The following is a 16,666-nucleotide window of genomic DNA, read 5'->3' as shown; positions in this document are numbered from 1 at the left end:
ATTAACACATCCCGGCTTAGGAGTTCAATGAAAACATGTTAAGAATGTAATATTGCAAACAATAAAACTATTCGAATTATGATAAAACGTTAGATTTTATATTATTTTATTTTATTTTATTTTTTTGCTAGATGGGTGAAGCAAAAATGCTTTTCATATTCCCCGTTATCTGTAGAAGAAAATGTATGGATTGGGTAATATAACACTATAAGCTCTGATCATGGCAGGACGGCAACAGCAATAGCCTAGTCTCAGTTAAAACTTCATTGGCTACAGCATTGCCATCCATTACTTTCCCTGAGTACCCATTTTAGTCGCCTAAAAGCGACATGCATGGGCTACAGTGGGGCTGATATGTAAGTAAAGCCCTCTCTAAAAATTAAGACGATCCCCCGGACCACTCCCTACGAGTGGCCGAAAGATCGTCCAACTCAGCGTTGGTTCCACTCAGTGACGGGCCCAACCCACCACTGAGCAGAACAGCTCATATTCCAGGGAAAAACATCCACCGACAAAACCCCTCACGGGCCACGCTGGAGAACACCCTTCCCACAGACTCAATATTCTCTCTCTCAGGGCAAACCCCCCGAAATCTAAGCCACCTCCCTTCACCGGTAGAAAAATTACGGAAGAAACCTAAGAGAGCGAAACTCTCGTCCCATTTTAGTCGCCTCTTACGACATGCATGGGCTACAGTGGCGCTATTCTTATCCCGGCCACCACACTGGGTTGATGAAACTTTAGATTAACATTTCTGACATAAAGGGTGAAGCAAAATGCTTTTCATACTCCCGCTATATAATAGGGAAACAATGAGTGAAAAAATGTATGAGCCAATTGCTCGCCCTGAACGGGCTTGAAGATTAAACATCAGAATTGAAGTTTAAGATGACTTTTGGTCTTTTATGTTTGAAGTAATCTGTTGCTTCGTAATTTGCAGCTAGTTGAACCAATTTGTTAGGGTGTACAGATGTTTTTGAAAAGAACTTGTTGCTATATGTGTATGTGCAACTCCATCGGGACACACAGATGTCCCGATGGAGTTTAACTTACTGTTCCTGTTGATTAGAGGAATGGCTTTTTACACAGAGAGCCTTGATGTATGTGCAACTCCATCGGGACACACAGATGTCCCGATGGAGTTTAACTTACTGTTCCTGTTGATTAGAGGAATGGCTTTTTACACAGAGAGCCGGGCAGCTGAAAGTTAACCTTCTCACCACTTTACGAAGAATCAATCTTCTTTATCTTCTTCTTAAAGTTCTTAAAAGAACTGGGCAATGGACTGAGTCCTTGACTATTTATTTATCCCGTCATCTGAATGAAGTAAATCTGAGTGGATGTAGTGTTATTGAGCTAAAAAGCTCTAGTCACGGCTGGGTAACAGCAATAGCCGAGCCTCAGTTAAAACTTCATTGGCTACAGCATTGCTATTTGTTACCCTTTCTTATTTCTTATTTTCTTCTTAGCTTCGCATTATGTTATATACTTTTAAAAGCAACATTTATAATTGGTGAAGTTAAAATTTTTAGTAAAAATAATAAAATAATTAAAAGGTAAAAGTATTAAATGGAAAAAGAAAAGAATATAATAGATCCATTCATATTTTATAATACATTATAGATAAAAATTAAAAATCTAATTTTAGCGTAGACATATTGAGAATGTAACTTTCAACATGGATGTTTTACTACTTAAATACAAAAACTCTGTACAGACAACTCCGATGTCGAAGGTTATATTCTTATACGTTCTCTTTTAAATTTCGAAATTTATAAAGTTAGATCTATATTTGGCTATAAAATACGAGTGGATCTATAATATAGACCATTCTGCTGTCTTATTAATTCCAAATTAGAGCATTTTGTCTACATATTTTAGTAATTAATAAATCCACTATTATTGCAACTCATGTTTCTTTAGCAAATCACTTTGTTTATTATTGGACATTGATTGACGAAAATCAATCTATACTTAATTTCATAATTAAATGATCGCTTCTCGGCCTTTTGGCTAAGATCAAAGTGTAGTATCCGTTCCAGTTTTCTTTCAAGAGCGTCTACAGTCCGGTTGGTAAGTTCATTTATGTTTATTGTTACTATTTATAGTTTTACTGGTTCTTGTTTTTCTTGTCAGTCTTCCGCCTCTTGTAGGCGCTGACGGGGAACGTTTGGCGTTTTTGAAGGTCCATCCATTTCGGACTTCTTATTTGACTTCTATACCACTTAGTTCGGTTTTTTGTTTTAGTTTGAAATCATTTGTTCTGCTCTAAAAGTTGTAATTATGTCGTGTCTTCTACCTAGATTTCATAGGTTCCGCCAGGGTAATGGTTAATTACCCTGGTGTCAGAAGACAGTGTTTCCGATGTGGCTCTTTCGACCATCTGGGGTCAGACTTCCCAAAAAACAAATGCTAAACCTGCCTGGCAGCAGGGCACGCTCTGAAAGAATGTCAATCGTCATGTCTAAAATGTGGAAACAAGAAGCACAAAGTTGACGCATGCCCACACAGAATACATGCAGAAAGGATGGGAGGTGCTATAACACCGCTCTCCACAATACCACCAAAGAACTCTGAGACCATGGAACAGGAAGACTTTCCTGTGCTTCAACCACCACCTTGCAAGGCGACGACAGCAAAGAATAAAACCTTCACCAAAACCTCACTCGGTAAGATATCAAAGAAAAAGCACCACGCAAAGAAAGAAGTCCCTATCAGTGAGATTGAAACAGCTGAAGAAAGCAGCAAAGAAGAAGAAACAGAAATAAGTAGCGCTACTACAGAGCGCACAAGAGACTTAGAAATAGAAGAGAATAGAAAACAAAAATCGGTCAACATAATCCCATCAGAACTACCCATCCTTACCAATAACGTCATAAAAGGTGCAGCTATAATAATAAGATCCTTTACCGGATCTCCAGACACTCCTAACAGCAATAGACAAACTAGGGGAACATGTGTTCTATTTTTCTCGTTCTACAATTCTGAATACATAGATTTCCAATGGGGGAACTTCTACATCGAGGACATAAGTGCGGCCACTCCAGAACAGCTAAAGGGTTTTTGGACCTAAACGAAGAAGAGGTCGGGGCGTTGTGTAGCATTTCGGCCCGGCTGGCAGAAGCAGGGATATTGGGTTTTTGTTCATGGGCTTCGCGGGCCAAGAGATTAGGGGGAAATTAGAGCATGTCTTTCCCTTTTTATAGTTCAAACAGGAGGGGATTGACCTGATAGAACCCGAGCAGCGAATGCTTACGTCGAGGCGGTGCCGCTCCCTGCATCACTCGGGCCAGGTTCTTTCCCCATGTTTTTCAGTCCACTGGTTTCGATTTTCAATAGTTTATCACAGTTCCCCTTCATGACCAGTATTTTTTTTTCTAGGTTTACTCGGTTAACTAAATTAAGTGTATTTTAGTTTCAGGTTTTTTTTAGGACAGGTGTGAGGAGATGACGTCTACGGACCGTTTAGCCACAACCTCTCGGTTACATAGCTAAACGGGTCGAATGAAGCCTCTTTATTACCTCCTACTACCTTTCTATTTCTTCTCCTCTCACTGCTTGCTTACCCTCAGCACTCTTTTATACTCCAAAGGCCGATGATGAGAGACATGAACTCTCAAAATATTAAATGAGTATAATTTTATAATAAATGAAATACAATATATATATATATATATATATATATATATATATATATATATATATATATATATATATATATATATATATATATATATATATATATATATATATATATATACATATATATATATATATATATATATATTGAATTTGCGAAAGACTTAAATGAAATAAGCTGTCGCAAAAAACCTCTATCGAAAAATGTCATTTTTCATTCATTGATCAGAAAATCAATGTCAAAAGTTAGCACTGATGGAGTCTCCAAATTACACTGAGGCCCACGCATAATTGCTTCTGTTTAGAAGACTTGAGCAAATTTCAGTCTGCTGCAGGGCCAGGAAGTCGTAGTTTTAAAGGAAAGATAGTGAGAAAGAACAATTCCGATGTAGAACGACGCTCCGTATCGCTTACTGAAATCATTTCTAGAATCCACCGCACGATCGAGGTAGAAAAGCCAGAGGAAACATATTGGAACTCATCAAACCGCAAGACTACTCTGTGATTGGCGTATGCGTTGCTAGGTAACGATAGGTACAGCTGAGTTGAATGAAACGTTGCCACAAGAGACTACGAGGACAAAATTAATGGGTTTCTCTGCGCTTATCCATCAGTGTTTGTATGCCTATGGAGAGATAAATACACCTTATGCTTTTTTTTTTTTTTGGTTTTCCCATAATTCATGTCTTCCTTAGATACTAATGATTTATGTGTATTTTACAGGTTCTGTTGTGCATGTGGCGAACATGGCCCAGCCCTTTCGGGAACAGACTGTTTTACGAGAAACGATTGGTGCTGCCACCTTGTGTAAAATGGTGACAATGTGTTTGGCATTATTACTTCAACAACTTGCAGCCTTTGGTAAAGTACTTTCCAAATCAATATTTCTATATATATGTAGATAGATGTTACTTTGGATATCTGTACATATGTCATGCAGGTTTACATTTCATGATATCAAATATAAAGTATGAATGAGTGCAAGTCTTAAATTTTAGTAAAAACCCCAGTCGCGTTTATATAAAAATAAAATAACGGTTATGTGCTGCCCTCTAGTATCAAATTTATGTATTATCTTCTCCATGTTTTTTCTTTCATCATTAGGGTTTGCTTTTATATTTGAGTGATTGTTTTCGACAAACACGAAAGTACTTTACATAGCAATTTATGCAAATCATCTGAGATTTATTGAAAGTATTTAATCAAATGCATTTCGCGTTTTCTCCAACTTCAGTAGCAATTATCAAGACTCCCAATGGATTTCAATAAAAGAGTTCCCATTTATTTTCTTTTGTGTTACTTGCTTTTTCCCTTCCTCTTAGGAACTTGATTTGATGAATATAATCTATAACTGACAGTTTTTCTCTCTTTGTTACTTGATTATTGTTATGAAAATGTAGACTACTTTCATTACACTTGTCTCTAAAAACATTAAAGGATTAAAAAAAAAAAAAAAAAAGCTTTCAATAAATGAAAACTTCTAACCAGGATAGAAATTCGCTTGATAGATGGGACGAATATTTTCGCTAAGTTCGGCAAGAAATCGTACTAATACAAAATGAAATAAAAATTGTTCCAAAAGAGTTATTATCCCTTTTCTTCAAGCACTTCTACTGTATTATAAGGAAACAGATGCAATTTTTTTTATAAGTGCATTTGTTTCAACATATTTCAACTACACGTTTCTGAAATACTAAAATTTCAAATAAGCGTCCATATTGCTTTGAGCGAACGTATTTTTTAAATAACATAACAGTAGAGAGTTTTATGTTTTGAAGGATGATGTGACTAAACTATCTTTTGAAGAAAAAAAAAAAACTTTCATTTTCATACGAAGAAGACAGTTTACATTATCAAAGAATCAAAACTAAACTTAATTAATAAAGAAGGTATATGTAAAAGGTGTTCATTTTTAGAGCTTGTGTTTTCCAATGAAAATGTATGAAGTAATAGTAAAATTAGGTCTGTCTTAACATATTTATGGTACATATGAACTGTACATCGATGACTTACTTCAGTTGACCTCTAACCCAATACAGAGTTTTACAGATGACAGCACATTGCACTCCTCCTTTTCATTTGATAAATCTTACTCTACACAACTCACCTCAACCTACAGAACATCATCATCCACCACTACCCTCACTTTTGATATCCAAGTCAACCTAGTCAATCTTTCGACTCTTAAAAGAAAAAGCTTTCAAAATAAAAAGCAGGGTTAAAACAATAATTTGTGAGTTCAACGTATCTCATCATCGGCCTGTGGAGTAAGATAGGTGCTGAGATTCAGCGGATAGTAGGAGAGGAAATAAAGATAGAGTGCATAGTGGTAGAGTAGGTAAAAGAGGCCTTGGCTGACCTATTTTAGCTGTTGACCCCCCAGGGGTGTTTCTAAAACGGTCGTTGATTTTTCACTTTTTTTAAAAAAAGGAAAAATCCTGAAAAGGAAACATGTAAATAGAGTAAACATGAACTGTTGAAATGAGAGCAAATGGACTTGGAGGTAGGGGAAGAGCCTACCCCGAGTGATGCAGCTCACTGGGAGCTGCACCGCGTCGATGTAAGCCTTCGCCGCTCGGGTTCTCAGCTCCACCCCCTCCTCTGTGAACTAAAATAACCTGGTGAATCTGAGCAAAGGAGAAGGGCAAGGTTTAGTTCTCCCTACTTTCGTTTGTTGTAGGAAACGTTGCCACAAGAGATTTTTTCAGCCACTTTACTTCTCCGGGGACAGGTCTAGCTGGCTGGCAGAGAATTCTGAAAAATGCCGCCTCCACCTGATCTTCTATATTCAGAACTCCCCGTATCTCCTCTGGAGTGCCTTCACTTATATCCTCTATGAGGAGGTCGCCCCAACTGACGCTAACAACCTTAGGACCGTTTTTCCCGTGAGGAAGAGTACAGGTTCCCCTATTTTTTCCATTGTTGCTTTTTTTTTAATTTTTCTGCTACCTTAGGGATGTCCTTTTTGAGAAAATTGAGAGTTTTCCCTGCTTTCGCGTGGGGGATTTCTTGGTAGGCGTTCTCCGATGTTTTTGCCTTTTTCATCTGCACTTCCTCTGGACTTAATGGTCGTTTGTCAATGTTGTTGGTTGCCTCCATCTCCTCTAATTCATATTCTTCTGCCTCATCCCTGTCAGCATTAGTGGCCTCTCTTGTGTTTTGTTGCTGTTTCATTTTTTCTGCTGTAGTTTCCATGGTGGATTGAGCGTTGATTATTTCATCTTCCTCTGGTTTGTCTTTGCTGCTTGTTTCTGCAGTCTTGGTTATGGCGGCTTTTTTTTTCTCTTATGGTTTTTCTTAGTTGTTGTGGCGGTATGGCTTTCTGTTGCATCAGGTGCGGCCTCCACGTTTTGGAGAAACTTCCTTTTCTATGTCGTTTGTATTACCTGGTGGTGTTGCTGTGATAGCACCTCCCATCCTCTGTGCGAGGGTTCTGGATGGGCGGGTGTCCACTTTGTGGTCTATGACACCACATTTCAGGCAAGCTGATTCACATTTGTCTTGGTTATGGCCTACTTTGAGGCAGTTTTTACACTTCAGTCTAGGGTAGTCCGCCCCAAGATGAGTGAAGGCACCACACCTGAAGCATTGCATTTTTACGCCAGAGTAATTTACCATTATCCTAGCAGATCCTATGAGGACAAAGTTGGGAACTTCAGTTTTCATTTCAAGTGAGATGGTTACTTCCCCTGACTTCCACTCGGGGTTGTCGGCGTCGTCGAGAATCTGAATTTCCCGTACGACGCCCCATTTGGAAAATACGCTACGAATTATATCCTCATTCTCTGCGTATTCTTAGGTTTCTTAAGATGCTCCCTATCATGAAGGGAGATACTTTTTTTTCCACATTCAAAACCTTGGAGAAGTTTATTTCTGGTCTCAATATTTTTCGTCACCACCTGATATCTGCCTCCCCAATAAGAGGTAAATCCAAATACGTTCTCTGCACCTACGCAGTTTATAATGTCTTTTGCCAACGTCCTTGCCGGTACTGTGGCATCCACCTCAATGCCGAGGGTCCGCACACGCGGCAAAACAGAGGACATGATCGGAGGGGGGGGGAGGTCTCCTAACACTATTCCCACCATCGAATGTTTGACTTTGCCCCAGTCTGGGATTAAGAAGATCTGTAGTTGGCCGGTTAAATATCTTGAGCCCCTATGGGACCCGTACCGATATCAACTATAAAAGAACAGATGCTACGAATTGCTATTATTATTAGTCGCTAAACTGAAAAGCACAGATACTACACTTTGATTTTAGCCAAAAAGATATTCAAATAGGAGGATCACAATAACTACATCTCTAGATCTATAATAATCTAGATCTATAATATAACATAACAAAACATCTAGGAAGCAAATTATTCTTAGTTAATTAAGATATAAAATTTTAAATGGTGTTTTTATTTAATTTTAATAAAAAATGAAACCAACTAAAAAACTAACTATATTTTTATTTTTCATAAGTTATATTATAATAGAAAGTTTTTTTCATATTAATTCTTACGAAATTCTGTGAATATTATGATATCAATGCTGTGTAAGCTTATTAAAATTCATATATTTTCTCTAGACCTGAGAATACATCATATTTTAATAGGCCAACAGTCATATTTACCAAAAACATTCCATCACAAAATACTGTTGTTGGAAGATGTTCTTTCACAAACCTTTTGAGAAAATAGAAGCAGCTTTGGATTCATTTCAATGGGTCATTTTTTATCTTTAATCACGTAGCTGGGTGGAATTGGATTTTTCACAGACCATCTACTAATGTTGCATTGGAAATGTTGAAGATGAGGAATCGTTGTGAAATTCCAACTGTACACTATAGTGAAATGTTCGATAGGCCTCAACAAAGCTTTCGGTACTGTCATTTTCTCCCAACAAATGAATGTGCTTGTCTAAAGACGTAGAAGGATATCTACCTTCATGTTGCATCTAAAGTTTACGAATGTTTGTGATGGATAACATTGCGCATCTGTATTTATATGGAAATTTTACACGCAGAAACATTCTATATAGGAGAAGATAGGAGAAGATGTAATAAACGCAAAAAACAATCCTGTTTGAGATCACACGCATGCATAAAACTAGCTTCAACGAAAATAGATAGGATATGTATCTACTGATATATATGTAAGACTACCACCGTGCTTGTTGGAGGACCGAAGTGGCTTAAAACAGTTCCATGTTGATCTTAATCTCAACAGGTGGCTTTCTCCTTTATTGACGTCTTCCTCAGTAACAATATTGAACGTTATGTAACACGGTTTACAATCTTTCATGAATAGGACCCAAATAAAACATTTAACGATGCATTTGTCAATTTTTTTAATCGAATTAACACGATAGTGAAAGGATCGAAGTATTGTAGTGTTAATTTCGAAACAGCTAAATTAAATATAAAAATATCCTTTACTGAGCAGTGTTTGTGTTGATCGGAAGTACGCATTAACTGCACCCAGTCCATAAAAAAAAACATTTTTATTACCTGCATTTGGATTACTTTATAGTTGAATAAATTAATAGCTATCAGAGTGAGAAAAAACTCTGAATTGTTTTGTCCAAGCAATACAAGTATAAACTGACCATACATTCAAATATTTCTAAAGAATAACTTTAACATGCATTGCTACTTTGAACACATGACAAATCATCAAGAAATGATCATTTTCAAATCCAGATGAAGTTACCCAGTACGAATGTAAGATCAGTTTACATAAAACATTTCGCATGCTGGAGCCACGAGAAAAAGGAGATTACTCGTAAAAATTAACACAGTGCAAAGTAATTAATACAGAGAGTATCAACTCCTATTGGATTACTTCTTATTATTGATTTACTCATCCGAAACCGCATCCAAAAAATAAACTAAATTCACCCAAGTATTCACGTGAAATTCAATTTTTATTACCATTAACGCTACTGTCAGGATGGGTGAAGCACAAGTGCTTTTCATATTCCCCTTTCTCTGTAATGGAAGTTACTTGGGAAAGGGAGTTTTGTGAGCAGTTAAGCCCGCCCTCTGGGGGCAATTGTGTTAGCTATAATCAGGTGGGAGTAGAATAGCCTTCGGTCTTTTGTATTTGTAGTAATCTGTTTCATTGTAATTGACAGCTTGTATGATCAGCGGATTTGAATGTGAACATGATTTGAAGAATATTTTTGCCAGATCACGAAGAAGAGAGGAGATGTATGGAATGCCGGGTTCTCGATGAATCTGTGAATTTCTGATAAACCATGGGGCGTCTAAGATCATCCTTAGGCACTTATTTTGGATTCTTGGTAGTTTTGAAATGTTTGATCGTGAAGTGTGACTCCATGCTGGTGAGGCGTAGGTAATAATTGGACGTCTGATCATCCGGTAAAGTAGTAATTTATTTTGTAAGTTCAGTTTACTCTTCCGGTTGATCAATGGGTAGAGCTGAGCTATTACTTTGGAAGTCTTGGAGCCAATGAGATTGATGTGCTTATTAAAAAGGAGTTTCTTATCCAGCAGTACCCCAAGATATTTAGTCTCTGATTGTCATGGAATCTTATGACCAGAGAGCAAGATGTCTTCTTTAATGCAGACTATTTTCTAGAGAACAGCATGGCTGAGCATTTAAGGGAGTTTACTTGAATTCCCCAGTTGGTGAACCATTTTTCCAGTGCGTTGATATTTCCTTGGAGTCTATTGATTGCCGGATACCTTGGTAGAATAGCGGTGTCATCGGCATAAAGGGCCGTAAGGATTGTTCTTGAATTAAGAGCGATGTCTGATACGTAAGTTGTGAACAGTATTGGGGCCAGAAGAGAACCTTGAGGTACTCCCGCTAGAATTTTGCGCCTTGATGAAAGAATTCCGTTAATCTTTACTTGCATGTATCTTTCTATAAGGTATGAGTAAATTAGTTTCACTAGCTTAATTGGGATGTTGTTTTCAATGAGTTTGAAGATAAGGCCTTGATGCCAGACCTTATCAAAAGCCTTGGTAATATCCAACAATACAGCAGCAGTGTGAAGGTGCCAGTTAAAACCATTTGTGAAGTCTTCTGTTAATTGGTAAATTTGTTGCATTGTTTTGTGAGCTTTGCGAAAAACAAATTGCTCATTTGGGATTATTTAATGTTTGTCCACTACTAGTTGTAGCCTTGTTAGGATGACTTTTTCTGTTACATTGCCGAGGCAGGAAAGACGACTAATGGGCTTGTAACTTTTGTGGGATTGTGGGTTATTACCAGACTTTTTCAGAGAAATTATGTCAGCAGTTTTCCAAGCTGTGGGAAAGTATGGGAATCTTAATATGGAATTGGTTATATTAACTAGATGAATTATGGCCTTCCTTGGGAATAGTTTTATTATTTTATTGGTGATGCCGTCGGGACCAGGAGCCTTTTTATTCTTCAATTGGAATATAATATTGATTATTTCTGTTGGAGTAGTGGGGGTTGATGATTTCTTAATCATCCTTACGCTGTCTTAAGGCTTTTCGGACTTGACGATGAACTTTATAAATGAGATTAATATTTAAGTTTTCGTAAGATGAGCTGCATTGATTTTCCAGATTGTCAATTAGGGCTTCTACTTATTCTTCATCTGACTGTGCAATTCCAAGTGTGGTCTTCACAGGGGAAGGGGATGTCTTTTGGAAGAAGAGAGTGTTGAAATTTCCACATGGAGTTATCTTCTGGGTTGGTTAAGTTTAGATTCCCATTTGGAATTCATGGTTTCTGGAGATCTTCTCGAACCTGTCTGTTCAAGTTGTTTAAGGTTATTTTGTCCTGCGGGGCTCTAATGTGATATCGCTTTCTGACCTTTTTTTTAGCCCTAATCAGGTCCATTATCTCTTCCGAAATCTGACTGGATGCGTAGAAGACAGTGGTTTGTGTGACCGATGTTATTGCTGTGTTGATTTGTCTGGTTAGCTTGTTTACAGCTAAGTCTATGTCTTCCTTTTGGCGAATGACAGTAGGTGGGCCGAAGTGCTCTGGGAGACCCGTAGAGAGCTTATCCCATGCTATAAAAGAGTGTTGTAGGAGAGTTGATCCTGGTTACCTAGCTTGAGCTGAATGGAGTTATGATCTGAAGTAAGCTCGTCTAATGTCTCCAGCTGATATTGATATCTGATGTTTTTGAGAATGACTGTCTAGTACATCCGAACTTCCTGATGCGCTGTAGTGATTGGGCTCAGTAGGTCCAACTACTATTGAAGAGCTGAGTTACGTGTAGTTAAATAGACTAAGGCCTTTACAGTTGATTGACGAACTGAACCAAGCTGTACGTTTGGAGTTGAGGTCTCTTCTGCAATAATTATGGAATCCGTGGAGCCCAGGATGGAGTCTAAATCTGATGTCAATAGTAGAATTCTGGGAGGATTGTACGCTGCATGGATTTTAAGTTTACCTGCGTTGTTTGTGTGCATCTCTACACCTGTCACTTCAAGGTTTAAAGTTTGAGCATTGGTTAATACATTGTGGCTTAAATAATTTTTTAATAAAAATTGCTGTGTAGCCACCACTAGAGTTGTCTGTCTGTCCTATATAGAATATAACCATTAGTCTTGGGTTGTTTGATGGTTTGAGGTGGGATTCATTGATCAAGATTATGTCCAGATTGTATCTGTTTGTGAATTCTTGCAGCTCAAGAATTATATTTGTCAAGCCATTAGCATTCCATGCTATAATCATGAGGGAGTTTGGTTTGAATTTTTTAAACATTATAGAGAGCTGTCAGTATGGATTGGGTTTCTAGATAAAATCTCTTTCTGGATGATGGTGAGGTGCTTGCCTTTCTGAATTCATGCACCATTGAGGCAAGTGAGGCGGTTAGAGCTGATGTTAGTTCGGAGCTTGTTTGCTCTTGAGATGAAGGAATCTGAGTTCGTGCCACTTCTACATATGATTTGGACATGGAAGAAGGTTGTGCCTTCCTGTGCTCCTGAATGTGAGGTATTTCGATCAGTAGGGCGACCTGCTTGGTTGCTTATGGTGTCATTGCATGGGAGAGCATGGTTCACTCTTCATGTCTCACGATTTTTTTGGTGGAAAAGGCACCCCTAGTAATTAGCAGGATGTGGTCCTCTACAGTTAGCACAACAGGCAGGTGTGGATCTTGGCGTTGTTTCCCTCTCCACATTTCAGACATCTGTAGGCAGCTCTGCACAGCTTTTGGGTGTGCCCGAATTTTTGGCATCTGTGACATTGCCCTGCCGATGCTTTCTTCCTTAGAGTCGCGGTTGTAATTTTGAGCCTGCAAATATCTATCACTTCATATATCCTTTTCTGTGTGTTGCTGATTTTGACCAACACCAGCGACATTGGCCTTTTGTCAGATCTCAGCATTCTGCTGACTTTGATTGGGGTTAGTCCTTGACTGATGAGGTCAGCAGTGATCTCATTAGTTGTGATGCCCTCAGCAACCCCTCTAAGTACCACTTTAAGATTTTTCTCGCTTGCTAGTGCGAAGGTGTGGAAGGACAATTTAGAGTTGACCAGCATTTTCGTCATCTTACAATAATCTGAGACAGTAGTAGGATGAATCTTTACACCCTCATCAGTATTTCTTGCCCTGGAGAAATTCATGTTTTGTTCTCCTAGGGACCTTGAGACTGAGGTCCACTTCTCTTTATCTCGGAGCAGTGGAGCACTCAGGATTTAATCTTGGAGGGGGGCCGAGCACTCAAGATTTAATCTTTGGGGTGGGAGTGGGGGTGCCGAGTTGAGTAGACCATTTGAGAATACACACTACACATCGCATAGGATCTATAACTGAGAATCTCCAATGATCGCTAATTCATAAGTAGTATAGAAATAGAAGACACGACACAACATAAATTTTAAAAAAATGAATTATAATTAGGAAAAGATTTTTGGAAATTTTTCTAGGGTTTTTTTCCTTTTTCTTTTGGAGGGGGTCAGGGCCCCTTGGCCCCCACCCTGGATGCGCCACTGTCTCAGAGGATAACTGGAGGGACGATCTTTTCTTTTCTGTCTTGGGTATCATGTGTTGCTACATTCTCATCAATATCATCTTCAGATGTTCTACGTCTTTTATTTGATTGTTCCTCCTGCGAACAATCGTACTGTCGGGGAGTATTTGGAGGTGGAACAGGTGTAAAGTTGCCTTCAGTGTCCACATCATCTTCTTCCGTGTCATTAACCTGAGCGAAGAGATTCAGATAGCCAGGATATTCTATCTCAAATTTCTTTAAGGTGAATTTAAGAAAATCAAGTGTCAGATCTTTATTTCAATTTTGAATGGCGTCCTTAATGTCTTTTACATTCTCCATCGTTGCACACCATATACTGTCAAAGAATATTCCGGCGACTTTAGATAATCCTATAGACTTTGGAGGATCCACTGACAAATCCTGTAGTCACACACGTGTGTCTATGGGATTTGTAAAACTATATATGTTAGAGTTTATGATGCCTAATAACAGGAAAAAGGAGTATCAAGAACTCACTTCACCACAGAGCGAAAACCTACTTCCCTAAAGTACCATTAATCCACCACTGGTCCTCTTTGCAGGTGGGACCTACACAGCCATCACACCTCGTGCATATTTCATGCAGAGGGGGGAGACAGAAAGTTTCCAACTGTGTTAGCGCCAGTGTAATGTGAGATTCCCGAAAAACCTTATATAAAATTCAGTTAGTCACAGTTTAAAATAACATGTCCGATCACGTCAAAAGTCATCATCAATTCTTTCTCAAAAAAAAAAGGGACCCTCGAAATTCGCTCATATCTATCTATGCATAAATAATGTCCAGATTGAGATTGAAATTCAACTCGGGCGCCTTCGATTTCTTAAAAGAACTGGGCGATGGACTGAGTCCTTGACTCTTTATCCCGTCATCTGAATGAAGGAAATCTGTGTGGATGGAGTGTTATTGAGCTAAAAGCTCTAATCATGGCTGGGTAACGGCAATAGCCGAGCCTCAGTTAAAACTTCATTGGCTACAGCATTGCCATTTGTTACCCTGGAAGTCCTAAAAAGGACTTTTCTCACTCTATTCGCCTTTGATAACATAACATAACATAGCATCATTGGCCAGAAGAAGGTGAAGCAAGATGCTTTTATTCCCCATTGTCTGATAGGGAGGATGAATTGAAGGAACGATTTATGAGCTCTCCCTGGGGGGGGGAACGGAGATTAGTCATTGTTGCAAGTGTTCAAGATGGCTTTTGGCCTCTTGTATTTCAAGAGGTCTGTTTCGCCATAGATTGCTGCCTGTTTAACTAGATCGTTAGGGTAATTCACCTTTGATGGTTCTTAAAAGAACTGGGCGATGGACTGAGTCCTTGACTCTTTATCCCGTCATCTGAATGAAGAAAATCTGTGTGGATGGAGTGTTATTGAGCTAAAAAGCTCGAGTCATGGCTGGGTAACGGCAATTTATCCCGTCATCTGAATGAAGAAAATAAAAGCTTTAGTCATGACTGGGTAAGGGCAATTTATCCCGTCATCTGAATGAAGAAAATCTGTGTGGATAGGGTGTTATTGAGCTAAAAGCTTTGATCATGGCTGGGTAGGGGAAATAGTCGAGCCACAGTTAAAACTTCATTGGCTACAGCATTGCCATTGTTAGATTGTGATAGAGTGGAAAATTATGTATTCCTATCTTATCACAGTCTAACATGCTTTTCCAAACAAAAGAATGAGATAAATACAGTAAATTGCCTCTAAGTGTAAAATAAGTAATATGTATATATATATATCAAGCATGTTCTGTAATGAAAGGGTAAATAAGTATATATTTTGTGCCATTCGCGAACGTGGTTAATTTAGTAATGAAAATGTCAAACAGTAACAGAGCATTATAAAAGTTCATGTGTAAAAGAATTATTGAATGTAAGTACATATTCAACAGTTGGGGGGAGTCAAGTCCAAAGGTTACGGAGTCGTAACGTGAGGGAGCGGCTCGTACGTCAGCGTACGTGCAATGAGCAGGGCAGAGAATGGACGCCGTGACGTAATAGCAAGTGTGAGTCGGCCGGTCATTGAAAATGGCGAGAATCGCCGAGAAGAAAAGGGGAAATATAAGGGTCATGCAACCCTGTAACAAGACCTTTTGTTCCTGGATTTTCCTGGTGTGTTCGTGTCTCGTGGTGGCGTGGGGTGTGAGTGCCCTTGATGTCGGACGGATCCCGATAGGCAGCTACAGTCTTGGTGGCAGTATTCGCCACGAGAAGAAGCAAGTCCGGCAGGCCACAGAAGGCCTGTTCCTGTGAACCTACGAAGTACTAAAGAATCGAAAAAGGGAAGATAAGTAAACTTTGTTTGTGTTACACTGTTTACGAATGAAAGATTTGTGTCAGGTTAATATGTTATAGAAGAAGAACATTAATGATCTAGGATAGGATTGTATTGCTAGGACTTTAGAAGAATATTGAATTTAACTTACTATCTGTCGTTGTGTTAATGTTCGCCTTTATATTGAATGAAATTAAGGATATATTTAGAATAAAGAATTGGCATAATATAAAGAGATTGTGAAAGATATGAATGTTATCTTGTGTAGTCTGACAGAGCTATGGAGTCTTAGATTGAGTGGGATAATAGTACATGATTAATGCATTAGCGGAGGTAAATATAATTCATACTTTAGGAAGCTACTGTATATTATTTTTTAAAGTATAATAGTAGTGTTTGAATATTATATACCTTGTCTGGAACTCCCTTAAGATGGGATTTTAATTTATGTTATTATGTGTATCAACTTTTGAGTATAATAAACCTTGCTTTTGATTCTAACAAAGGCTTTCTGTGATTCTGGAATCCGATGCACCGCTTATAAAATTAATGCGAGCCTCTGTGGGATATTAAAAGGGATATTTGAAAAGGGTATATTTTGGCCACGTCTGCAGAGTTGATAGGTATCATTAAGTACTGTCCAGAGATTACTTCTTGGTTGTTAATGTTTAATAATCTAATAGTGCTAAGTGGCGCAGCAAAACAAATAAATTTCTTGGCGTTTTACGAGAGGTAAATCTTAGACACTCTGATACTCTGGTACCGCCTCTATCTCGAGGAAATT

The 16,666-nt window shown here is 38.4% G+C and overlaps 1 protein-coding gene and 1 pseudogene across 1 annotated transcript in view; both read left to right on the top strand.

The window, feature by feature from the left end:
• The window catches only part of LOC150096072 (suppressor of lurcher protein 1-like), a 286,165-nt gene that overhangs the window by 110,318 nt on the left and 159,181 nt on the right, over positions 1–16,666 (top strand). The window contains exon 2 of the mRNA XM_090409292.1: positions 4,363–4,500. Coding sequence (XP_090265418.1) covers positions 4,386–4,500 — 115 coding nt within the window. The 5' untranslated portion in view covers positions 4,363–4,385. The remainder of the gene's footprint in view (positions 1–4,362; positions 4,501–16,666) is intronic.
• LOC150096073 (U2 spliceosomal RNA) lies at positions 1,994–2,172 on the top strand (annotated as a pseudogene).

Source organism: Typopeltis vanoorti, chromosome 19 (genome assembly GCF_054136105.1).
Source record: "Typopeltis vanoorti isolate ZY-2024b chromosome 19, IOZ_Tvanoo_1.0, whole genome shotgun sequence".
NCBI lineage: Eukaryota > Metazoa > Arthropoda > Arachnida > Uropygi > Thelyphonidae > Typopeltis > Typopeltis vanoorti.
Note: the sequence above shows the minus strand (reverse complement) of the source record. Positions and strands in the feature narration are given on the sequence as shown.